Raw genomic sequence first — 26,254 nt, 5'->3', positions numbered from 1 at the left:
TATAACGTCTGGTAGAAGCCTGCTCCTCAGAAACATCACCAAAGAGCAGGTATTAACTGAAGATAATGGAGATGCTCTGGAACCAATACAGTTTCAGCTCTGAACAGAGGTTTTTTTAAAGCAACGGCAGAGTTTGAACACATCAACCAAATAACAGAGCAGTCAGCTTGCTAGTTGCAATGAGGACAATGACTACAGGGGACCATGGAGCTAGTGGTGCATCCCCACATGCTGGCCAGCACGGCAGGGTTGTGGCACACATTATTTCCCACCTTTTCATGGCAAAGGAGCAAGCACCCAGCTCTTTCCAGGCAATTAAACCCACAAGCTGACAACTTGCTCATGATTGGCATGGAGCAGCTTTCCCTGGCCATGGGGGAACCTCACTGCTGGACAGGTTCCAGCACTGATTTTCTTCCAGTCACACAAAGGTAAGTACCTCAATAGCCAACACTCCAATGGCAAGGGCTCCTGCAAGGTACACATAGGTCTCAAAGGAGTTCAGGATCACAGTGTAGCAGCCCTAAGAAGGACAAAACGTGGTGAGACACACCTGAGCAGCGCATCACCTTGTTCTCACAGCACAGCCCTCATGGCAGGGGATTTGGACTAAATGCCATTTGAAGGTCCTTTCCAACCCAAATTGTTCTATGGTTGCGTGGAGACCTCAGAGCAGCCTTCCGGGATCTGAAGGGGGCCTATAGGGATGCTGGGGAGGGACTCTTCATTAGGGACTGTAGTGATAGGACAAGGGGTAACGGGTTCAAACTTAAACAGGGGAAGTTTAGATTGGATATAAGAAAGAAGTTCTTTCCTGTTAGGGTGGTGAGGCACTGGAATGGGTTGTCCAGGGAGGTTGTGAATGCTCCATCCCTGGCAGTGTTCAAGGCCAGGTTGGACAGAGCGTTGGGTGACATGGTTTAGTGTGAGGTGTCCCTGCCTATGACAGGGGGGTTGGAACTGGATGATCTTAAGGTCCTTTCCAACCCTAACTATTCTATGACTCTATGATTAGTACAGAAGATGCTCTCAGATCCAGGCACTACAAGCACGGATCCCTCTCACCCCCTCACCCAGCACAGGAAGCAGAGACCCACAGGACAGTGTCATGGAGGGGAAGGTTTTGTGCAGTGGGATGGGAATGGATCCAACCACACATAACCCCACACTGACCATGAGGAACTGTGACTTCTTGAGGGCAAAGAGGAGCAGCACAGGAGAGTCACTCCATCTGCAAAGGGCAGAGACTAAGCACAGAGGAAAAGACCCTAAGGGCAGATGACAGGCAGATCAAGCTGGCTGGGGAAAAGGGCAACAGCTAAATCTGTTACCTGCTTTCATTTCTCTCTCCCTGCTGTTTGTCATCTCCCTCCTCTCTCTCTTCCCATCTATTCACAGCAATGAGACCTGGCAGAAGCAGTACGGTGCCGTCTGCGATGATCTCTCACCCAGAGTGCCTTTGCCAACCATTTCCAGCTGCCAGGCAAGGAACAGCTCACACGCTGCTTCCAAACTCCCTTTACGCTCTTTCACAATCTGCTATCACGTGCTGGAAAGAGGACCACTGCTTCGTCTGGAGAGAATAGGAGGCTTGTACAGACAGTTCTTAATGCTGAGGTGAACACAGTCAGGAACTTCATAGAATCATAGAATAGTTAGGGTTGGAAAGGACCTTAAGATCATCAAGTTCCAACCCCCCTGCCATGGGCAGGGACACCTCACACTAAATCATATCACCCAAGTCTCTGTCCAACCTGGCCTTGAACACTGCCAGGGATGGAGCATTCACAACCTCCCTGGGCAACCCATTCCAGTGCCTCACCACCCTCACAGTAAAGAACTTCTTCCTTACATCCAATCTGAACTTTCCCTGTTTAAGTTTTAACCCATTCCCCCTTGTCCTATCACTACAGTCCCTAATGAAGAGTCCCTCCCCAGTATCCCTATAGGTCCCCTTCAGATACTGGAAGGCTCTGAGGTCTCCACACAGCTTTCTCTTCTCCAGGCTGAACAGCCCCAACTTGGTGCTCCAGTCCCCTGATCATCCTCGTGGCCTCCTCTGGGCATGTTCCAAAGTTTCTTAAACTTCATGTCGTAGTGACATTGTAAGGAAACACAAGGCTGATCAGGGGCTGGAGCACCTCCAATACAGAGAAAGTTGGGGCTGTTCAGGCTGGAGGAGAGAAGCTGTGTGGAGACCTCAGAGCAGCTTCCAGTGTCTGAGGGGGATACAAGGATGCTGGAGAGGGTCTCTTCATCAGGGACTGCAGTGATAGGACAAGGGGTGATGGGTTCAAATTTAGACAGGGAAGATTTAGGTTAGACATAAGGAGAAGCTCCTCCCTGTGAGGATGCTGAGGCGCTGGCACAGGGTGCCCAGAGAAGCTGTGGCTGCCCCATCCCTGGCAGTGCTCAAGGCCAGGTTGGACACAGGGGCTTGGAGGTCCACGGGTACGATCACCATGACCACTGCAGCAATATCTGTGCCTGCAAGTTCCTTTCCCTGGTGTTGAGCTTCCCTTACCTGTCGGTTCTGAAACCTCTCAATGCCTGTGAGGCAGGCTTCCCTGTTGACAAACATCCCTTCCCGGCTCTGGAGCTCTCGTTGGCAACAAGCCTCCGGTGTCGCACTTTCCAAAGGCGAGTATGTAAGGAGAGGGACAGCTTCGAAATCTTCTGGTCCGTTCACTCCACAGCAGGCAAACTAGGGAGAGGAACAAGAGAAGAAAGGAAGACAAGAGTTGACACTTTGCCCTGAAAGCAGATAGGAGAAACCTACCAAAGACCTATTCTTGTAGTGATCAAAGCTTTAGTCAAAGCAGAGACAAAACAACCGTTGTTTCCAAAGAAGTGGGTTGTTTTTGGACCTCGGAGCCTCTGTTTCATCAAAGCCTGTATGAAAAGTCCCACTGTTCCCGTGTCATCCTATAGACTCTAAGGTACCACTGGGAATATTGCCACGAGCTACACAGGGCTTTGGAGCACATCCAGAATGACTTGCTTGAGGTCACCCAGCAAGTCTGTAAGGGAGCCAGCAGTACAATGCAGGCTCCTCACCACCCCTTCTCCCCACAGCTAATGGTCAGGCATGTTGCTGCTAGATGATTCAAGTAAGGTCCTTTTTTAGGATTCAAGTCAGGTCCTTTTTAAGGATTCAAGTCATACTCTGGCTCTGTCGCCTTCCAGTCAGCAAAAGGAAATGTCTTTATTAAAGTCCTGAATCGGCGTGAAGGGCAGCACTCATCTTTTTCTTTTAAGATTAAAATTGACTTTTAATCTGCAGAGTCTGATGTCCTGCTCTTCACTCCTCAAGAGACACACTGTGGGCTGTACTGAGCACTGTGTAAACACACACAGACAGCTTCTCATAGTAGACAACAACAACTCCAGTTCCAGTGACAGTCAATCTGTAACCTGCCTGATTAGGATTGTAATAGCAAAATCCATTTTGCTGACTAATATTTCTATACTGAAAATACACCATTACACACACTCCTTCCTGATCTGCCACCTACCAACTCACTTCACAAGAGCTATCAAGAACCCCATTAGCTAGCACCAGTTTTTGGCTGGGAATAGTTCTGAAACAGTCTGCAAGGTAAAAGCTCCAGAGTAAATGCAGCAATATTCAGTTGCAGAGCTCCATGGCTTTTTGTGCCCACTGTTGGGAAGCTGGGGGTAACCACTCAGGTCAAATGCCTCAGGCTTTGGCAAATCACAGAGGCCGACAAAGTCATTGGGAGCATCTCCAACCCTAACTGTTCTATGATTCTATCCCTCCCAGGACTGATGGGTGGTCCCTTGTTTTGAGAAAGACTGACTGATAACCCAGTTCTCATCTCCCTTCCACTACTGCCCCAAACCCTGGTGCTATGCTTGATGCAATAGGAGGTTGAAGCAAGACAAACTGAGGGTGTGGGCTAAGCACTGTGTTGGTGGCCACTGGCCATGGGCAGCATTGGACTGGCATGGCCTGACTTACTGTGATCATAACAGAGTTCCAGGTAGAAGAGAAGACATCCGTGTCATTGTTCCTCAGGTAATGCTTCTTCAGCTCCTTGGTGAAAAACTCTCTGGTCAGCTGAAATGCACAGACAGGAGGAAATGTAAAGGTTTGATGGGGCTTGAAGCAGATCTGGTCTAGTGGAAGGTGTCCCTTCCCATCGCAGGGGGTTGGAATTGGATGAACCTTAAAGTCCCTTCCTACCTAAACCATTCTATTGTTCTATGAACACATTTCTCAAGCACTTCTCAAAGTCTTCTTCAAAGTTTCTTCCCAAAGTTGTTTTAGTTTTGTTCTTCTTTATGCAAACCTCAGAGGAGAAACATGGGAAAAACCACTGGCTGAACAATAACTATATCCAGAGTGAATAGTACCTGCTGAATAAAACTGCTCAACTGTTGCTCACTAAAAATCAGGGATTGAATTATAAATATACCCATAAGATAATGTTTACACTTAAGACTTGGTTGTTTCTTTGAATTTTCAGTGCTATTTGAAAGTGTTTCATAAGTTGAAAGAGGACTAAAACAGACTTCAGAAAGGTCATCAAATCCACCCCCAAATAGTAGCTTAATGTACTCTGCTTCACGAGATCTGCAATCAAAGCATGGTTTTCCCCTCAGGTTTCATTTTAAATCAGTTAACTTCCCACTAACAACAGGGGAACTGCTCTGAATTTATTTCCCTGTGTGAGAGAGCAGAATGAAGCCTTAATATGGAACTTTCTGGGAATGAAAAGGAAGTAAAAAGCATAAAATGAATGTTCAGGTCAACTTACAAATCAGGAAAAAAAAGACCATTTCCCTGACAATGTTTTAGATTATCTAAACCAACCCACACACGTGAAGCAAAAAAAATCCTCTTTATATTTCCAGTGTTTAGATAATTCAAGCATTTTTTCCTAAGGTCAGCAATATAAATGAATGGAATTTCATCTACTCCTGTTTACTTTTACAGTAAAATAGGAAAACTGAACAAACACTGGCTCAGGAAAGTTAGACACCTTGAGATTACATTTACTTAGGATCACTCTCTGGAGGACTAGTAAATATATGGACTTAATAGTCTTGTTAAACTGAACACCCTGATTCTGTCTGGTTGCCTTTCCATCACTTCAGGAGGAACATATCAAAGAATCCCCTTTTCAGGTTCCCAGTAGGTCTTGACTTGTGTGGTCCCCTCCCCAAAATACCTTGTGACTTGTGATCCATAGAGGCAAAATCTCTCTAGCACTGCAAAGGGGGTTGAATTCAGTTGGATACAGCATTGCTTTAGTGCTGCACATTTGCAGGATCAGGAATTGAGCTGCCTGAAAAAGACCTTTTTTTCCCAATTTTCCCATTGTTCATCCAGCACTGCAGATGCAGTGACACATACAGCTACAAGTTGGCTTCAGGTTCTTGATATGCAATGTGAAATATCGCACATACACATGCATATGTATGAGATGTATGGGTGGGCACAAAAGCACAAGCACAAAACTGTTTGTTTCCTTTGTATCACAGAATTGAAGGGGAAAAAATGAGGAGGCTGTTGTGACTTTAACAGACTGACAAATACCACTTCATATTGACTTCTCTTTTACAAATACAAACTAAGGCCAAACGTAAGGGTTAAATCAATACTTTGTCACAAAGACTTGATGCAGGTAGCTCAATCTCACTACCTTTTAATTCAAAATGCTGCTAAATCCCTGAATCACTTTTATGGGACAAATATTAGCTCTTTTTTTTTTTCTTTTGCTTTTCGATATTAAAATGCCAGAAAACACAGCATTTTCCTTTGGGACTTTGGCACACTGAGAGAAATATGAAATGTGAAACTGAAATATGCCCTCAGTGTTCTCCTTTCTTTCCCTTTCTCGGCATACTTTTGCCACGCAGCACGCTTCCCTGCTGAGACAGCAGCACATTCTTCTGATGCTTGTCTGTTTCTGAAGCGTGGACTTTGAAACTGATATCACTGTTGGTAATAATCCCAGCTGACTGCCTTTGGCGGGGTCTAAAACAAAAGAGTCATTTCAATATAAAGTGAAACCTTTATTTTGACAGCAGCAACCCCTGAGGAAATTGCTCAGAGTTTGTGTGTGATTTCTTTACAACGCTTGGCCTAAAGCAAAGCCTAGTGCTGAAAGGGTAAGTTTGCCAGGAAGATAACTGATTCCAGTTTGTTGCTTTTAAGCTGTTTGTCCTGAGCATCTGAAGCTCAGAAAAAATGTAAGAAAACCCATGAAAAATAATAACAATAAAAAAATCAATGAGAAAAGCATCTTTCTTCTAAAAAATCACTGACAAAGGAAGATAAAAGTTGTAAGAATGACTTTTGCCCACAGCCCTCCTCTTGCTGAAGCTGGTGACAGCACCGATGAGGTCTCTGCACATTGGAGTCCTATGGCCACAGCTATTTAGAAGGCAGGGAAGAACCTAATCATAAAACTAGATCTTCACATACATTTCTGACAACACAGATCTGCCACAGCCATTAACAGTAATGAGCTGTTCATCTGTGATTTCTCCTAGCTGTTCAGAGAGGAATATCTCCAATACAGAGGAAGCACGTGCATGTGTACATTTATGTGCCAGTGAACGAAGTGCTTTGTCGTACTGGTTCAAAAGATAGCTTGGCTGGGGCTACTGCAGCCAGATGAAGGGGATTTAGGGAAAAAGAGGGCATTTCTGCTCATGCCTGCTTGGAAAACAGGACACGCTCCTGTCCACCTGCACCTGCCTGGAGCATCCTAACGCTTCTGCACAGTACAGTGCTTGTACTGTAGGTACAGCCACCAGTGCTGCACTTCTCACTTCCACAGTGCTTTCCATCCCAGAGACTTCCAGCTGCCCAGCTGAGGGATGGATGGTTCGTGTTCTTTAGTTTTTGCTTTACGTCTGAGGAAACAGAGGTAGCAGGAACCAAAGTGACTTGTTTATTGCCAAACATCCTGACTCCATCCAGAGCCCTGCCACTGGACTCATCTGTTCCTACCATTCTGCTTGCTAGCTTGCTAAGACAATTCACGAACAGTCAAATATTCCTCTAGGGTTTTTCCCACCCAAACCTCTGAAAGCATATAAAGAGCTGTTCCTGTACATAAGTTAAATCGCTCTTTCCTAGCATCTATTATTCATGGAAGACCTTATTTTAAGAGGGGCCTTTCTAGATGGAAAAGGGTTCTCCACCCTCCAAAACCTCCTTTACAAAGGAAGAGAAACTCTGGTACTCCCACAGCTGGTTAACAACAGGCTGTCTTTTCAGACACTGCTGTTAAACACTTCTTTGGGGGTGCAAATAGACTTGTAGATCACATTAACTCACTATCATGAACACCACTTCTTCTCACACCACCACCACACTCTGCTTCATTGACTCTTCCTCTCATGTCAAATCTCAGCAGAAAACATCCCTTTTCTCCTTTATTTTTGCTTCTTAATTTCTTTCACTCCCTCAGCTATTAATAATTTAACTCTGTTGAGTGTTTGGCAGCTGGTTTGGACGTAAAACCCTGTACAAGAGGAAGCTGCACCGAACATCATCTGGGAAGTGAAGAGATAGAGCAAGTCTTCCCTTTTTTGCCTCATTTTATGCACCCAGTGAGGCCACAGCCATATGGACTCATGCAACCACCATCACAGGAACCCACTTGCTAAGCTTCCAAGAAATTTACAGTGCCTAAATATGTATTTACCACCACACACTTTGAAAGTTAACACATTCCACACGGAAAAGCTCGTCTGCACTTGACCTTAAGTTGCTACTGTGAAGAATTCTTCCCGTCATGGGGTCACTGAAAGGCCACCTCTATCCCCACGGACATTCTGTCCAGCCATTTAGCCTCACCGTAGCCCAATGATGACAGCAAAATTAGCCCCAGGTAATTACCAAGTCCAAAGAGCTACCACCAAAATACATAGGAAAAAGGGTCGGGCTCGTTTTACTTTTCAGAAGAAACCTGAGAAGAGAACAAGCCACAAGAATCTGCAGGCTGAGTGTAACTTCTGCACAGAGCCATCCCCAGCTATGTTGGGATTTGACGCTTTTCATTCCTTCCCTTTTAAGCCCTTCCTGTCAGTCATTCTGACAGAGTGGGAAGCTGGTGACACAAACAGGGAGACGAGCTCAAGAAAGATAGGAGTTTGTTCCCCTTCAAGTTTTCTCTCACAAAACACTGCCAGATGCCACAGAAGTCTAGAATAAGCACCATGACCTTATCGTGCAAGATAACATATCCTCACTTGCCCCACAGCTTCCATCGAAGGCACTGATGCTTTGCCCAGAAGCAAGATGTGACTGAGGGAGGAGGACACAGCAGCCCTGCACACCTTTCACACAGACTTGCCACCAGCTTGACCAGTTTCTTCTCCAACTGCCTTCCACCCTAAGCCCATCCACTGCACAAACACCAGCCTGTCTTGCTTTCAGCTTCCTGGGTCCTCAATTATTTGCTTATCAAATCTTCTCATAAAGTATATCCCAACTCAAGAGAAGCATCATTGTACATGGCCCTTCTATGCTCATGCCACATTTCTGTCCCCTTCAGTACAGGGAAAGTGTTGTATGTTCTTTCACTACTGATAGAGGCCAAATAAACAAAATAAATACTAACAGTCTGTAGTGACCATCTCTACCTGCCACAGTTTTGTCATGGCCATCACTCAGTCATATTGCAAAGATGGGTTGACCTGGGAAGCACGGATCTAGTTCAACCAGGCTCCTCTTTCACGTGTGGGAATGGGAAAAAAATGCACAAACCTTTGCTGGTTAGAGAAACAAATGAGACTGTGCTTACTACTAGTGTAGAAAAAACTTACTACAAGCTTACTACTAGCATCGGGAAGGGATGATGGTCATGTAATAATATGTATAGCAACAGAATAGAGAAAGCTGTGGAGAGAAGAACCAGAAACCTGTGAGCTGGGCAATATGCAGGGAATCCATTGATGGGACTCAGAATGGGACAAGGGGAGACTTGCTCAGGGCAGGTCAGGAGGGATATCTTACTATCTCAAGCAGGGATATCAGAAGGGATATCTTATCTCAAGCAGTCTTGAGGGGAATCTGGTGAGCACCAGAACATGAAAGTTCAAGAAGGAATATGATTAGAAGATGCACAAGAGGATTTTTTTTTGCACTGCAGAATGATCATTGGCTCTGTTGGGAAAACAGCAGGGTTCACTATTAGTATTAATATTAAATACGTGCTATATTGAAAAAAAATGAAAGAGTTTGTTTTAACCTTAGTGTGACTTTATAATAAACTTCTCTCTGGTGGAATGTGCAGCTGGTTTGGCTGCAGAAGAAGCAGGAACACTCTAAGATCTTCAGGATTTAAGTAGTCCCCCAGTGTATATCCCCCTTGTACATAAACCATCCGCCCTGCGCACCCCAGGTTAGTTAGCATTCACTGGCTTGCTGGCAGTTCTGCACACTGAGGGTAGGAACAAAACAGGTTTGTTGGTATTTAAAGCAAACAATAGCTCTACAAACAATGAGCCACCATCTAACAACATCTCCAGCTGCATACAACCCCACTGGGGACCAGAGTTCTCCCACCATTGGGTACTTACATTTTCTCTGAAGATAAAAGCCAGGATAGCAGCTGAAAGCTCCGCCAGGAAGATTAACAAAATAAACATGAAGAACTGGAAGAGAGAAGATGAAATACAAATCAACCAAACATATACTATTAGGTGCTTGCAATAGGTAGTACGAACACAAGGGTCTGCTTGCCACCAAAGGGGTGGAAGAAATAGACTCATAGAATGGTTAGGGTTGGAAGGAACCTTAAGACCATCTAGTTCCAACCCCCAAATAACCAAGGAAACTTTTTTCCCTAACAATAAAAAAACCCTATGAGTAGGTAACCTGGAGCAGAAACAGCCCCTCTCTGCTGTCACAGGAAGTGGGACTTGGGATGCTTTTGCCTGGTTCTAATGGACGAAAGGGAGTAAGACAACAGCCACATAGTATCTCCCGATAATAAATGTGTACCAGGTTAAAACAGTAAAGCCTACTTGGATGGAAAAAGTAATATGATTGTGTAGATGCTCATAGAGTGTTAAACTGTGCTGACACAGATGTATGCATCACAAGCGTATACCTACATATGCACACACACCCATCACTACAACATAAACAATTTTACTGTCATACAATCATAGCTCATTGTGTATGGAAGGAGGTAGTGGGACATCATTTACATCTTTGACCAAAAATGGGCTCTTTTCAGAGTATTCTACATTTCAGGACAAGATTACCCTTGATTAATATCCCTTACCACACAATGGGGTTGCACTGAGTTAAGTATTAACCACACAGAACCTCAAAAAGTTGATAACATACCATCATAATTTTAATTTGATTATGCAAGTATCATCCATGTCTTGTATAGCATCCATAGTGTGCATATTCATATCCATACATTAAGTGCACTGTTGCATTGATATGCTAGTTTCATTCTGCTGCAATCCATAAGAAACAGTAAAAGGAATAGGCAGGGATGCGCCCTCTAAGATCTTCAAAACAACTATTGGTTCTGAGGAGCAACTATAAGAGAGCAGAAAGTGGCTAGGCTCTATCTTATCCCACAGTGGCATTTATTTCCGTTCTTAGAGACAAAATAGTGGGCTTGAGGAGCCATAAGTTTGAACTAGATGGGCAGGTTTTTATGTTCTTATAAAGGAGAAATCACCATCTGTGATTCTAAATTCAAGGATCCCAAGAATTACCCACAGACTCGAAGATGATTTTACAAAGCTGAGTGAATGTTCAGAAATGAACTCAGGTTTTGGAGCCATGTGAGAAAACCAGGAGTGAAAAGAGAATAAGACAGCATCACATGGAGGGCAATATATGTGCAATACATGTTAGCAGTGAAGGTGGTTGAAGCAACAAGTAGAAATGAACACAAGAGAAGTTTGGATGTTTGTTTTTTTTTGGTGTACATGAGAAGGTTATTGAAGGTCTTTCTGAAACAGAAGCAGGCAGATGGGGCCAGAAGTACTATTGTGATCCCCAAGCAATGATTTATAAACAGTGTCTGAAATACTGGGAACTCTTCATTTTGGTAATGGAAAGAGAATTCAAAATACCTGCTTGAAATGGACAAAATGTTGTGTTTTTTGTCAATTATCAGGGCTGTAAGTGATTTTTCCACCCTGGAAAAGTGCACGCACCACCCTGTCCCATTTGTCTACCTGATTCTGCAGGGAAAACAAAAGAAAAGGAGCCTGGACTCCAATGACAAAACAAGAAGAGTCAGATGAGCAGGGACTTGGGTTGCTAATAGGATGCTGTTGCTTGATTTTGCTGAACTAGTTAACTCTCTAATTTATTCTTGCTGCTGGAGTTTTCTGTGTGGTTTCTTTTCTTCCTGCTCAGAGACTGTTTTAATTTCACCACAGGAGGGCAAAGAACAAGTGATGAGAATGAAGGATGCTTTGCAAATTCACATCATCATCCATCAAGGGATCTCAGCGTAGTCACAAAGAGGTCTAAGGTGGCCATGAAGTGATTAATCCCATCACCTTGCTAATTGCATTTCATTTACTGATTACTGGGAGACACATGTTCACCCATGCTCCAGCTCAGGTCTGTGAAGAAGTGGAAGCAGTTACTCCCAGATTATCTCTGATAAGCTTCATTATCATTTCCAAACTGATTCACACTTATATTCTGCAGTCTGCACTGCAGATTTATAACCGTTACTGTAGAAAAGACATGAGCAGCCATTAGGGCTGATGAGAAAAAGAAGATGGATCATCAGTGTCTCAGAACTTGCTCTTATTCTGCATTTTAAGCAGAGTCAAAATCTGCTTATTTTGTTTTGCCTCCCAAAATTAAATTGATTACTGATGGATGAGAGCACTAAATAGCCAACTGGTTAATGTGTGGGACACAACAGCCTCATATTCAAATTCATGCTGAATTCCCAACTCTTGAACGTGGGTAACCCCCACATGCAAGGTAAACTTCCTGAGGAGTGGGGTCTTGCATGTTGGTCAACACTCCTGCCTCAGCTCCTGGTGATGGTTGCAGGTTTATCAGATGTTTCCACAACTCAGTGTTTTGTGATTCTTTTTCACATCTCATCTTCTGCTCCAGTTTCAGCAATGCTGTTCCACAAAATCAACAACAGTCTTTAACCCAAAAGACCCACATTTTCATGCTGAAACGTTTCAGGGGCTACTGCATCCAGATCACAACAGTGCAAAACAGGACAATTGCAGTCGAAACTAAGACAAATGACATTAGTATGGACTGTTCTTGTTGCAAAGCTGAATCAGTCCTGTAGTATAATGTTGTATGCTCAACAGCATTTTAGTTTCTGATGTTCATGGTGTTCTTTTGCAGTCAGAGAGCCTTGAGGACAATCTACAAGTTACTCAATGTCTGATTTGCAGGCCAATGTTTGTTGCTTTTTGTGAGCCAAGTCCAAATGATGGGAAATCTAGAAACACTTCACAGCCTTGTGCTTAATGCAACATGTTAGGTTACACAGTGATGCTTCTGTACCAAGAGACAAGCAGCTTGATTTAAAATACAAGTTCTTGCAGGCACAGAAGCCAGAACCTAGAGAACATGCATTTGCGCATCTGTCGTGTCCCTTCTATCTCCTGTTTACATTTGGACTAAAAGCTTCAGACATGCATTATGCATCACTGTGAAATCTCACTGGAGCAGCTCTCTGGCTCATCCATTCTTTAACAACTTTGTAAGTGGGATTGATTTGATCTAGCAACTTTTCCCCAAGTACCTCCCCCCTGAAGCCTCACACTCTCCGCTTCACAGAGTGTTCCCAAGTCTGACTTATGCTCATGAATGGTTTGCCTTTTCAAACCCTAAAACTTACTCCCATCAGACTTCTGGTTTCACAGGTGCTTCATGCATTTTAACATCAGTTGGTGTGGTCCCCAAAAGAAGCAGGGTATCTCTTTCACTTGGTACCAGCACAGATCCCTGACAGAGAGCATCACTGCTGTTGTTTAACAAAGTTGACTTTGATACCAGAAGCTCTGGAAGAACTGATCAAGGTGGAACACCAACTCCTCATCCAGTAACTACTTTCAGAGTTTCTCCCAGTCCACAGCATTACTTTCAGCCCATGTATTTCTCCCAGTCCAAGTATAAATAATAGCAAAAGTAAATAGATAAAGCAGCAGGGATAAGGACTATCTCTAACAATCAGAACCACAAAACTGAGTGCACTGGAGTATAACTAAAAGCATCAGAAGGACCATTCAAACCATGATGCAACTCTGTGATGTTAAATCAGGAGAGAACATGGCCAGAGAAACCTTTTTCCAGCCAGTCTATATGCAGTGGACATGGTCCAAGCTGAAATTATTACACTCCCATTCACTTTCAATCAATACTTGTCATCAAACATAACTTTTAGTTTCTTAACCTGACAGGGACAGGCTTTTGAAGTTACCTCTGGCTTATTGTGCCTGACCCTTTGCATGTCATTAGGTTCCTGTGCGCAGATCTTCATAACCCCACAGGCACATTTGGTTTGCTGATTTACTTGTGAGGTGAGGCACTAAATCAAGCCACAATGGCTTCCAGAACAGGGCTCTCATTTGCAGGTTATGAATTCAAGGTGTGGGTGAGCTAAAGGCCATAGAGAATTCCTTCAGTGCAGCCATGCTTATCTCTAGGAAAAAATGGGTTTGCATTCCAGAAAGAGAACTTTCCTCTTCTGTTTAGACACAAGTCTCTTTTGCACCATGAAGCAGTTATGCAAGATACAACCATAGCAAAACACCATAAGATCAAGATTTAAACAAAACAAAACCATCCCCCCCCAAACCCCTAACAAAGAAAAACCCAAAGCCTCAACACCCAACAGACCCAGATGGGGAAACAGAAGGTCATGCACAGTAAACCTGATGATTTTTGTCTTTCAACACAGATCTTGTAATGCCTTCCAGTAAGAGATAATGGCTGAAAACCCTGCAGTATCAGAACTTACGGTGGAGGTCAAAAGTGTCTTATTTTAGAGGCTAATCTCTTTGGAAATATTATTTGATGACCACAAGGAATGGAATTTAACCCTATCAGTCAGGGAAAATCTGCCTGAAGAGAACAAATCTGGTATGTTTTAGGAGCAGAATAGGCTGCATAAGGAAGCAACCGGTTATTGAGAGCTGCAGTAACAAACCACCATGTGGTTCTGAGCTGGTCATTTTGCTGACATGGGGATCTGTTACACAGAAGCTCTATATATTCCCTCTGCTTTGCTGTGAACTACCAAGAAATGAATCCACAAGTGGAGCAGTGGGGTTTGGGTGGCCAAGAAAGGGCTATTTTTGGTCACTTTATAAAAAGAAAACCCAAACAACCAAATAGGAACATTTTGAAACAAAGCTTAACAAGGTCAAATACACTCCCAGACTCCATAGCCAATGGGCTCAAATCTGGTATAGGGAGAAAGCAAATTCTCTGTATTTCTAGCTGTGTGCAAAAGTACCTAAAGCCTATTTACTATCTAAGGAAATAACAGCTACAATAACAGACACCTATTTCATGCACTTATCACAGCATCCTCTATTCAGTCACCCCCATTCCAAAAGGCCAACAGACACTTACAAAGAGCAGGAGGCATTTGTTCTCACGGATGGCACCGCAGCAGCCGAGGAAACCCAGCAGGAAGAGCATGGCTCCCATAGCCAGCATGATGTAGGCTCCCGTGAAGAGCAGGGGGTTGGCAGCCACTATCTCTCGGAAGCCTGTAGGATCCACAATGACCCAGATCCCAAGGCCCAGCAGGCATGCTCCTCCCAGCTGTCATGGCACAAGGAGAGGGACATGGGTCAACTGATGCAGGAAAATTGGGTTCATTGCTATGTTTTGATTAGAAGTGTTTACCTGGAGAGCTTCTGTTTCTCGGTGGCATATATTCTCCACTAAGAAGGTGACTTGATATGCTATCTCTTGCTCACTAAATGACCATTTGCAGCAAAAGCACCTTCCTTGCCATGTCACTAGCAACTGTTTACAACCTCCCTAATGCTGAAAGACTGAACCTTGAGCTGCTGCCCCATAGAATCAACCAGGTTGGAAAACACCTTTAAGACCATCAAGTCCAACTGTTCCTCAGCACAGCCAAGGCCACCACTGACCTATGGCACTGAGGCCTCGTCTCCACAGTGTGTGAACACTCACAGGGATGGTGATTCCAGCTCTGCCCTGGGCAGCCTGTTCCAATGCCTGAGCACCCTCTGGGGAAGGAATTGTTCCTCAGCTCCATCTAAACCTCCCCTGGTGCAGCTTGAGGCCGTTTCCTCTTGTCCCATCCCTTGTTTCTTGGGAGAAGAGATCAACTACAACTTCCTTTCTGGCAGTTGTAGAGAGCAACTACCTGTAAGTAGCAGCCCAGTGAAGGGGCACACATGAATGATTGCCACCACAGAAGCCAGAGTGGCTGGGTGCTCCCACCCTTCCTGTCTAGACTAGAGCAATAGGGCGACAGAGAATGACCCAATGCATGGTAGGAAAACGACTGTGTTTCCATGTGAAAACCTCATCAGGGCACCCAGGACCAGAAAACAATTCTGCCATTCCAGGATAGACCCATGTACACCACCAGTTACAGCTTTCCCTCTGGTCTCCCTTGCCAAAGACAGGAATAACTCAGACAACAGTGACCACAGCACTGGCTTGCAGAATGTATGCGTATCTTTGGATGCTGCAAAACCCTCAGGGATTGGCAGTGTAAAGCTGAGGGGACATTCTGTACTGTGATGATGTGACCGAATTACAGCCTGTCCTGCTGGGGAACAGCAGGCTGCCCAAAACAGGAGGATTCAGGAGAGAAAGTGGATATTAATACTTACAAATATGAAGAAATTGAAAAGAAACATCAGGTACTTCATGCAGCTCAGGCAGTCTCCCTCCATGGTCTTCAGGCTCCTTGACCCAATTCTTCCTGCAAAACATCAACGCTCCCTTAGCACCCTCATTTACTATTAGTGTGATAGAATCCTGTCTCCACTCATATTTCCTCCAAGGTCCTGTGGAGTTCATTATACAGAAAAGCTCATTTCTTACCTGAACAAGGCTACATAGCACAGGCTAGTAAGAGATAATGATCGCTGCTAAGTCCCTTTGCATTATTCCAGGTCTAAAGGTGAACACAGATATGGAGGGTTGAGGAGAGGAAAGGTCTAGCTTTGCTTGCAGAGGAAGATGAGGGAAAAAAAACCGCTCTGCACATGAAGATACTGTTTTTCCCAGTCCCTAGAGCCTGTCAATTCTAAGAAGCGTGGAATGAACCTGCCCACATCACAACAAAAAAGGTCATATTGACACAGAAGCCAGAATAAGCTATATCCATTTAAAAGACTCGCAAGCAAGCAACTGGGATAGTTAGCTCCGTACAAGTTTCCTCTGCAGAATGAATGCCACTCAGACATGAAACCTGACATCTGGAGATTCTGGGCTGGGATAACTGCAGTGTGGATGTGGGAGGGCCTGAGGATGCTGTCCTCACACAGATACTCAGCTTGGGGCACACCCTGCACTGTGACTGTGCAGTGAAGTTATGATGTTCTACACCCTACCCCACACAGGTCTTTTGCAGGCAGAGCCCATAGGTTGACACTGGCAAGCTTTTAAGACCAGGAAAAATGCTAAGGAGTCTTAACCAGTTTGAATCCCCATGTCTGAATTAGACAACAAACTGCTTAGGACAGTACTTCCATTGGAAGAGCAGCTATAAATCCTGACCAGGTGGGGCTACATATGAAGGAAGTGCTGCTTCCTGTTGTATGAAGTCTCCCAATATCAATTAAGTCATCAACTACCCTAAAGGACAGATAAATACATACATGAAACAGTAAGACTTTGTCTGAAACATAAGATAATGCAGTCATGGCACCATGCACAGATGGATGCCTACATTCACAATCACAGAGGCATGAGTTTGCTTAGCTCCCTAGAGAAGCCTTCCCAAAGCCCACATGCTTCTGAACCCATCTCTTTACCTTTCTCCACTGCAAATGCCATTCCCTAAATAGATCCGCATCCAGTGATACGCTATGTTAGTAAAGCACATTCGATTCACTGAAACAAAAAGCAGAAACTATGCAAGGTTTTCACCAGGCCAGAAATGAAACTCCTCCTTTCACTCCCTCATTGTTTTTGTTAATCCACAGACCTTGTGAGTGCTGTCAAGCCTCGTGAGGGGCTTCCGTCTGTGATGGGAACTGCTCTGCTTTAGCCTAAAAGCTAAGAAAACCAATGGCAGTCAGAGCTCCCAGAAAAGGGCCGCCTGAGGCAGAAGGCAGATTTCTATCATACAGTGTGTGTCTGCTGCGCTTGACTTGGGTTACAATCAAATCAGTTCCTTCCTATTGGCAAAACGGGCTGAGGTGCAAATGGTGCAACACAGCGTCTCCTGTGGACATGCAGCTGCTTTCTCTCTGCATCTTCATGTACCTGGGGCAGGCCAGCAGCATGCTCTGCTGGCTGGGCACTTCTCAGGGAATTCCCTTAGCTAAAAGAATGCTGAGGAGATAATAGAATCAATCATAGGATACCATGTTGGAAGGGACCTCAAGGATCATCTGATTCAACCTTCCTTGGCAAAACCATGACCTAGACAAGATGTCCCAACACCCTGTCCAGCTAAATCATAACAGGGTCCAGGGCTGGGGAATCCACTACTTCCCTGGGGAGATTATTCCAATGACTGATTGTTCTCATTGTGAAAAATGTTCCTCTTGCATCCAATTGGAATCTCCCCAGGAGCAACTTGTGCCCCTCACCCCTCATCTTTTCTATGTCACTCCTTGTAAAAAATGAGTCAGCATCTTTGTAGCCACCCTTTGGATACTGGAACATGGTGATAAGGTCTTCCCTGGGCCTTTTCTGTAGGCTGAACAAGCTCAGCTCTTTCAGCCTTTCCTCATGTGGCTTCCCAGTCCTTGGATCATGTTTTATGGCCCTTCTTGAGACCCTCTCCAGCCTGTCCACATCTTATTTTTGCATAGCAGGGACCAAAACTGAACACAGCATTCCAGATGTGGCCAGACAAACTGAGTAGAGAAGGATGATGACTTCTTTGTCTCTTCTGGTGATACCCTTGTTGATGTAACCCAGCATCCTGTTGGCTTTCTTTGCCACAGCAGCACTCTGTTCACTCATCTTGATCATGCTGTCCACCAGCACGCACAGGTCCCTTTCCAGAGAGGGTCTGCAAAGCCAGGCTTACAGTCCACCTCACTTCTGAAGAAACACAAATCTGAACCACAGAACAAGAGCAGTATTTTTCTTTACAGTTTATTTTCTTCTGCCTCTGATACACAACTCTTAGGCTCAGAGAGACTCAAAGCCAAGACCACAACTGCAGTAGACAGAGTGGGGCACAGAGCTTTGCCATGAGCCTGGAAGAGGTGCCCACAGCTTTTTTTGAGGGTGTTTAAAGCAATGTCTGCAAACCTCATAGAGAAAGGAGAAGAGAAGGCTGCGTGGACACCTCATAGAAGCCTTCCAGTATCTGAAGGAGACCTATAGGGATGCTGGGGAGGGAGTCTTCATTAGGGACTGTAGTAATAGGACAAGGGATAATGGGTTAAAACGTAAACAGGGGAAGTTTAGATTGGATATAAGGAAGAAGTTCTTTACTGTAAGGTTGGTGAGGCACTGAAATGGGTTGCCCAGGGAAGTTGTGAATGCTCCATCCCTGGCAGTGTTCAAGGCCAGGTTGGACAGAGACTTGGGTGACATGGTTTAGTGTGAGGTGTCCCTGCCCATGGCAGGGGGGTTGGAACTGGATGATCTTAAGGTCCTTTCCAACCCAAACCATTCTATGATTCTATCTTTAAGTCCAGAAGGGTAAGGAGCTGGGGGGTGGGAGAATTCCTCAATTTCATGGAAAAGGTGAACCTTCAGCTCCCCTAACCCATGAGCTTGGAGACTGTATTAGAGAGCAATATGGAAATACAGATACATCAATAGGATACTAGAACTTCAAGAGCTCCCCAGTTAGTGGCACCCATGTGTTCCCATCATCACACACACAGTTATGCTCCAGTGAAACAAAGGATGGCTACACCTGAAAGTTATCTGAGAAACTAATAAGTCCTGCTGCCTTGAGCACCCACCACATGATCCATATCACAGCAGCCTTAGGCATAAAAGGACTAAAAAGCAAACCACTTGAGCCGTATTTTGCCACTTCACATCATTCACACTCATCTCACTGCTGAGGCACCCACATGAAAAACATTGCCTGTGGTCCAAGAAGCAGCAGCGCCTGAGCCCAACGCTGTCTTGCTGCTTTATAGAGACGATAAATCACATTCCCACCTTACTTTTCTTTCCATGTCTGGGTCTGCTTCCTCTGCAAGATGAGCAAGCTCCCTTGGAACTGCTCTGATTTAGTACAGGCCTCCTTTTCTTTTCCAAGATAAACCTAAGTTATGCTTCCTTGCACTGCTTCTGCCCATGCACCCACTCAGTATGACAAATGTCTGCTAGGCATGAGCAGGGAAAAGAGACTCTAAATCCACTGAGCAAACTTCCGTGGCAGGCCCATGTTGTAGGAACCTGGGAGCAGGATGAACACAGGCACACTCAGCTTTGATAACTGAGGACTCCCTTGTTTGCCTGGGCAAGAAATTGTCCCCATTGGTGGTGCTGAGCTCAGATATATGATTTCTAAACCCACTTCACGCAACAAAGCAACAACTAAGTGAAACCCTGATAATTGTGAAGTGCTTCAAGCCAGGAACGCACCCTGTGGGGCTTACAAATCCCAGGGTCCTTCAACTCAGGATGTGGAAATGGAAGTCAGTGGCAACAGGGCAAGGTCTGGGCTGGCAAAACCAAGAACATGCATGTCAGAGCTTCCACATCATAACAGCTCAATGCAAACTACTAGAATATGCCAACCCACTCATCTGATCTGAGAAACAGGAGCTCTGAGCATCTGTTTCAGTGCTTGGAGAGACACATACATCCCAGCATAACACACGCTTTCCAGTTTCTGATGGGTATCCAGATTCCCAAACACCACTTGCAAGATCACCATTTGAATCCTGTGATTGCACTGATTAAAACAGGGCGAATCAACCAAAAACATGAGCTGACCTCTGTTGTAGGGTTTAAATTTGTTTCCTGACAGAAGTCAAGCACTCCAGCGTGTATGAAATATATTACCATCTAGTTCATATATGCTGTAGACTTTGGAGAGTATACAACTGACTCCACTTACAATCAACACAAGCAAAATGCAAATACCATTACTTACTAATGGTGTAATTATGATACCCTTTGCGCCAATTGCTGCTTTTCTAATTAGCTGAAGGTACCTCAAGTCCCCAGTGACAGGCTGCATGGAATAAATAGCTGACATGAAAGGAGAATCCTGACCCACAGAGCTACTTCCTCCTTCCACTTTTCTTTCTAAGCCATACACACAAAAGGCAAATCTTGACAGTTACTCCTACAACACGCTGATGCAAGTGCGATAAAACCCAAATGCATATGTCTTAATTCACCTCTTAAAAATATCTTCTCCCCCTCCTCCAGGCCCCAAATTCGTGACGGATTAAGTTCTCCTCCACAGGAGACATTTAATGCTAAGCAAACATTAACAGCCAGAACTGCAGAAGACAGCGGCTGACAGATGCTTTCTCTGGCTTGTCCCATCTCAGACCTGCGAGACACATGAGATGCATTTGTTTTTGTCTGAAATGTAGCTATAAATGTTCAGCTTTTTCTTAGGCAGATTATTCCACATTTCACCCTCCCTAATACGAGTTTTATCTCGCAAAGTGATGGGAAGGCTCAAAATCCCCAGCAGGGTAGCCAGGAAACATACCCCAGCTGCTGTAATCAGTTAGGAATATAGCCTAGTTTTTCAAGGCAATCATAGAATCATAGAATAGTTAGGGCTGGAAAGGACCTTAAGATTGTCAAGTTCCAACCCCCCTGCCATGGGCAGGGACACCTCGCTCTAAACCATATCACCCAAAGCCTCGTCCAACCTGGCCTTGAACACTGCCAGGGATGGAGCATTCACAACCTCCCTGGGCAACCCATTCCAGTGCCTCACCACCCTAACAGGAAAGAATTTCCTCCTTGTATCACTTTTTTGTCCTCCAGCCACCATTTATTTCCTTCCTTCTGACATTTGCTTTTGCAGCTACCTTGAACTTCACACATCCAAAGGCAGTTGCTCCACCACACCCCCAGAAACTGCTTCCATGTTTCTCTTTGCTACCACTGGCATTTTCCTCTCCCACCGTATCCTTTTCACACTGGATTGAACCCCCTAGTTTCACTTCAGTTGCTCCATTGCCTTGGAGATGGCAAAAGAGCAATGACTCTGGATGTCATCGAGTACAAGCACCCACTGCCACCAACCGGGGTCAATCACAAAGTTTGACCCAACTTTAGTTACAGCAGGTTGCTCAGAGTAACATCAATATGAGTATCTCCAGAGCCTGAGTTTCTCCCATCTCCCCAGGCACCTCTTACAATGTGTGATCACCCTCCTTGGGAAAAGCTTTTTCAAGACAGAGCCTCCAGTGTAAGTTACCTTGTGCAAAAGGAATAAGAGCATCCCTCAGATGTGCCAGTCTATTAGGACTCTCAAGAGCACCTTATCTTCACCAGTCTAAATCATTTCATCTTCCATATCTCTCCTACTCTCTACTGAAAAGAAGGATGTGAACCATTTTCTTTGCCTACCATTCCAACCACATAATACCCACCCCTAAAATACCTCTGCAGACTATTTGTATTCCACTACTGTTGTGGTTTAACCCCAGGGTTAAATGGGTTTAAACCAGGGTTTATGGGTTTAAACCCCTAAAATTCAGACATTGTGCACTTGCCTGATAGCTTGTCAGAGTCTCTCCATTTCAAATACCTGATAGAAATCACAGAATAACTAAGATTGGAAGAGCTGTCTAGATATCATCTTGTCCATCCCTCACCACTTTTTCAATCATTTCTATCACATTGTCCACGTACATCTTTTTTGACATAAGTATCTCTTTGCCACCAACATGCCTGGATACCTTGTGCACTGAACTGATCTGTTGCTTCCTTTAAAACCTAAGAACCAGTTCTGTAGTACCTCCTGTAGCCAAAGGCTTGAGGAACAAATGGTGTTAATTCACACCTACTTTCATATTCATACAGAGCGCAACCAGGTAAAAGCAGAAGACATGTTTGAAGCTCTCCAGAGAGCCTATAAAGGAATTAGAAAATATAGACTAGATTCTCTTCAAGTCAAAGCATCAATTTCTACAGGCTGTCCCAGCTGAGAAGTCACTAGAAGCATTCCTGAAGCTGTAAGCTTCATCAGTGGAGAAGGACCACCAAAACCTAGCATTGCTCCATGATGTTCTCTACCGAACAACATGGAAACCCACCCTTTAGCTTGAAGGTAAGGAGGCTTGACTCATCATGCTTGCCTTCTTTCATGGAGCTGCCCACTCCAATAGTATTTCTGTGTTCACTGTCTGCAGCAGTATCCACCTCCTTTAAACTGCGGTGTGCTATGAAAACATCTAACTGGTGGTGCTTTCCACAAAACCCCCTCAGAGCATCATTTCCACCCAATCTGCTCCTCTAGGTAGAAAAGAGATGGGGCAGTTTATTTAGGACACCAAAGGCAGACAATTTGTTGCAGTACATCTTGCAGATGATATGAGGGCAGATGAGCTGTGTATTTCTTACTCCCCTCCTGCACACCTAACCGTCCTTGACAGAAATACAAAGAAAGCACAAAGAGAGCCATAATCAAGACTCACCTTCACAAATCTTGGGACTTGAAGCACGCTGTCTATTTTACTCTTTAATTCTCTGTGTGTCCCATGTATCTCTTTCTAACCAAGCTTGTCCTGGAAGAGAAAAATATGCAATTACTGCAGAAGTCAATAAAATGCAATCATGTTAAATACACAATTTATTAAAACACACCGTCCTGATGAATATGCTCAGTCTAATTGCCACCTTAATTTAGTGTACATTAGCACTAATGAAGAGCTTTTAATACCCAGTGAGGGATCTGATTCCTCAGCATCCTTTAACAACCTTTGGGGTGTTTTAAAAGCCCACATACCACGTTTAAATCTATAGTCCCATTACACACGCACCTCATACCGCAACAGGACTAGATTAATACCAGCTGCACCTTCAATATTTTATAGGAGGTTTAGACAAACTTTAATCTGCTGTGACTTTATAGCCCATTTAGCGGGAAAATGGGATACGCATAGGAAGGGAGGTGGAATACATCTTTGGGAAGCTCAGCCCAGCCATTAGGAGCAACGGCCTGAGACACTGGGCACTGTTCCTTGTTCTTCCAGCCAGCTCTCACGCCAAGTTGAGCAAACTATTTCTCTCCCTCTGCCTCGTTGTCACTGCCTGGGAAGCAGCAATAGAGAGGAATGGTGAAGCCATCACATTGCCTACCCAAAGGCATTAGATAAAGCAGCACAGGCAGAAGGACCTGGGTGCACACAGCCACTGTCCTTGAGCTAGAAGTTCCCATTTTATCAATACATTTTAATTTCTGCCTGCACAATGCTAATGACAAACCCTGGCTTGGTAAAAGGGATGTGAGATTACAGACTAACGTGTTCGTTTGACTGATGGTTCCTCAGGGAGTCCTTTCCCAGGTTGGTTTTTCCACCCATCCAACACTGCAGAGCCTTGGGGAAGAGGCAGCTTTTATCTATTCAAACAGCACCCCACGTCATAAGGGTTAAAGGCCAGGTTGGGCAGAGCCTTGGGCAACATGGTCTAATGTGAGGCATCCCTGCTCATGGCAGGGGGTTGGAACTGGATGATCTTAAGGCCCCTTCTAACTCAAACCATTCTATGATTGTATGATTCACTCACAGTCGCTCAGCACTGTAACTCACTCATCCTTCACAGATTGCTTTGCTGAAGCCACTGCATGCCTGTGAGGGCTCAGATAATTCACCTGGGTCTATCCCTGCTCTCCCACTGCCAGCATTTCCTCATCATTTCTGGAGGAGGTACATTTAACATCTGTTTCCCACAAACATTTGTGAATGCGCCTTGGAAAATTGCCTCCCATTAAGGCTTCTGTGAGTAAAAGTCTATCGTTTGTTGTTGGCAGGAGGTGAACACAGAGTTTCAAGGTGGCTGAAACTATTACAATATAAACCATATAATGAATATTCATAGACTTCTTTGTTTTGCATTAATCCCTCACATTTTGTGTCCTTCCTCTCTCGCTGTGGACCTAAACCCTGAATGATGTGCAGGGATGGCTTCCCTTTTGGAATCTGGAGGGTACAAACATCTGTACCCAGTCTCTGCTGCTAAGTACTGAAGGCATCTGATGAGCAGTTGCTCTATTGCCCCACTTCATTACAGTGCTGTGTATGAAGCCTGTCCCCAGGTCAGCTTTACCACCAGTGTGGAAGTTCAGAGGGTGCTATGTGACCAGCTCAGGGACCTCTAGAGAGGGGCTTGGAAAGTCAACAGTGAGGACAGGACAGTGTCACTGCCTCACAGTCCCTTCTTGCAGTCTGGTTCCCACCTTTCCCTTTTGATCTATCTCTTTTGTGTATGGGCACACTTCATCCTGTGCTTTGCATACGCAACTAAGAGTCAATATCTTCAGTTGCCCCATCCTGTGATGCTGTTATCCTGGGATAGCTGCTGCCAGGAGAAGGTGGCTCTAACTTTAAAGCAGAGATTACACTGTGCCATATAAACCTATCATTAGGAAAATAAGCAGAATGACAGGATTCCTGTTCCTACAGCATGTGCATATAATTACATCCCTACAAGCCCTCAAAGGTCTGCGTGGGAGAGGAAGTTTATTTTTCCTATTCCTCTGAAGTCACAATATTTTAAAGAAATTGCAGCACCACAGAGAGGAAGAGCTTTAAATGCTTCAGTAGGTGCCAGCAGGTGCTGTGTCAGGAGGGATGAAAGAGCGTGCTTGGTGCCAAGCAATAGCAATATTCCATCTTACTCTACAGCCCTAAAGGGGAGGAAGTCCCTGCCAAACAGACTCTCTTTGGTTAATAGCTATGATTTCGCCATTAGGGAGGATTGCAGAAAGTGCAAAACCACCATGGCTAATTGGGGCTGGAGCAAGCTGATGCCGTTAATTACAGTCGCTGGTGGAACACAGTGGAAGCTGGAGCAAGCCTCCATCCTTGGGGCATGCAAGCCACGCTGCCTCAGCTGGCTGAGCAGATGCATTTGGCACGTTGTCCTGCCTCCTCTCTCAGCTCACAGCTACCACATCATGTCTCTTTGCTGGGCACTGCACTGTACTCTCTCCTCTTTGTGAGAAGGCTCTGATGAAGGAAAAGCAGCTGAACAGGTTGCCTAAAGAAGTGGTGAATGCTACATCCCTGGCAGTGTTCAAGGCCAGGCTGGACAGGGCTTGGAGCAACCTGCTCTAATGGAAGGCATCCCTGCCCATGGCAGTGGGTAGGAACTGTCTGATCCTAAGGTCCTTTTCAACCCAAATCATTCTATGATTGTATAAAGTCATGACTCGGGCTGGTCTTATGCAACAAGACAGATAGTTGGACAGCCACAGTGAAGAGGGAGCAGGCAAAAAGAGAGTAAGACAGTCAGCAGGTAGTAAGTGAAACAAGAAATTAAAGGAGAGTGAAAGACGTCCTTTCTTTGGGAGAAATCCGGTCTCCTGCACATTTGCTAGTTCAGAAAGGCCACCAGATGAATGGCTTGCAAATGTCCTAATTCACAAGTGCCTCTAGCTGCTTCCAGTCCCCTTTGATCACATTTGCAGGTGATGAGTTCAAACTGAAACAGCAGAAGTTCAGGTTGGGTATAAGGAAGAAGTTCTTTACTGTAAGGGTGGTGAGGCACTGGAACAGGGTGCCCAAAGAAGTTGTGAATGCCCCATCCCCAGCAGTGTTCAAGGCCAGGTTGGACAGAGCCCTGGGTGAGATGGTTTAGCATGAGGTGTCCCTGCCCATGGCAGGGGGTTGGAACTGGATGATCTTAAGGTCCTTTCCAACCCAAACTGTTCTATGATTCTATGATCTAGAGAAACCAAACTCATGCCAGCCCATATGTTCAGATGAAGACAGAAGTCATGTCCTGCTGGACCTGTGCAACAACTCAGTGTTTTTACAGTGAAGGGTGAGGAGAAACATCTCTGTGGAAGCAGGATCAGCTTAACATCATTCCCTTGCAGTGCCTTCAGAAAACAGTAGAACATTTGCTGCTCCTGTACTGGAGCTTGGCACAAACTGTCAGCTCCATGCATTATCCTGT

The 26,254-nt window shown here is 44.9% G+C and overlaps 1 protein-coding gene across 2 annotated transcripts in view; it reads right to left on the bottom strand.

Moving 5' to 3' along the window:
* The window catches only part of TSPAN18 (tetraspanin 18), a 126,327-nt gene that overhangs the window by 4,353 nt on the left and 95,720 nt on the right, over positions 1–26,254 (bottom strand). Inside the window, exons 3-9 of one of the 2 annotated variants that reach the window (XM_061343616.1) lie at positions 22,768–22,857; positions 15,835–15,926; positions 14,588–14,782; positions 9,565–9,639; positions 3,983–4,081; positions 2,525–2,704; positions 440–523 (exon numbers count right to left, since the gene is read on the bottom strand). In XM_061343616.1, the coding sequence (XP_061199600.1) occupies positions 440–523; positions 2,525–2,704; positions 3,983–4,081; positions 9,565–9,639; positions 14,588–14,782; positions 15,835–15,897 (696 nt within the window). In that variant the 5' untranslated portion in view covers positions 15,898–15,926; positions 22,768–22,857. The remainder of the gene's footprint in view (positions 1–439; positions 524–2,524; positions 2,705–3,982; positions 4,082–9,564; positions 9,640–14,587; positions 14,783–15,834; positions 15,927–22,767; positions 22,858–26,254) is intronic. The other variant, XM_061343617.1, reaches the window with a different exon arrangement.

Source organism: Neopsephotus bourkii, unplaced genomic scaffold (assembly GCF_033783945.1).
Source record: "Neopsephotus bourkii isolate Nb327-2 ecotype Australia unplaced genomic scaffold, CSIRO-AGI_Nbou_v1 NB_1825, whole genome shotgun sequence".
Taxonomy (NCBI): domain Eukaryota; kingdom Metazoa; phylum Chordata; class Aves; order Psittaciformes; family Psittacidae; genus Neopsephotus; species Neopsephotus bourkii.
This window is presented reverse-complemented; position numbering and strand designations above follow the sequence as displayed.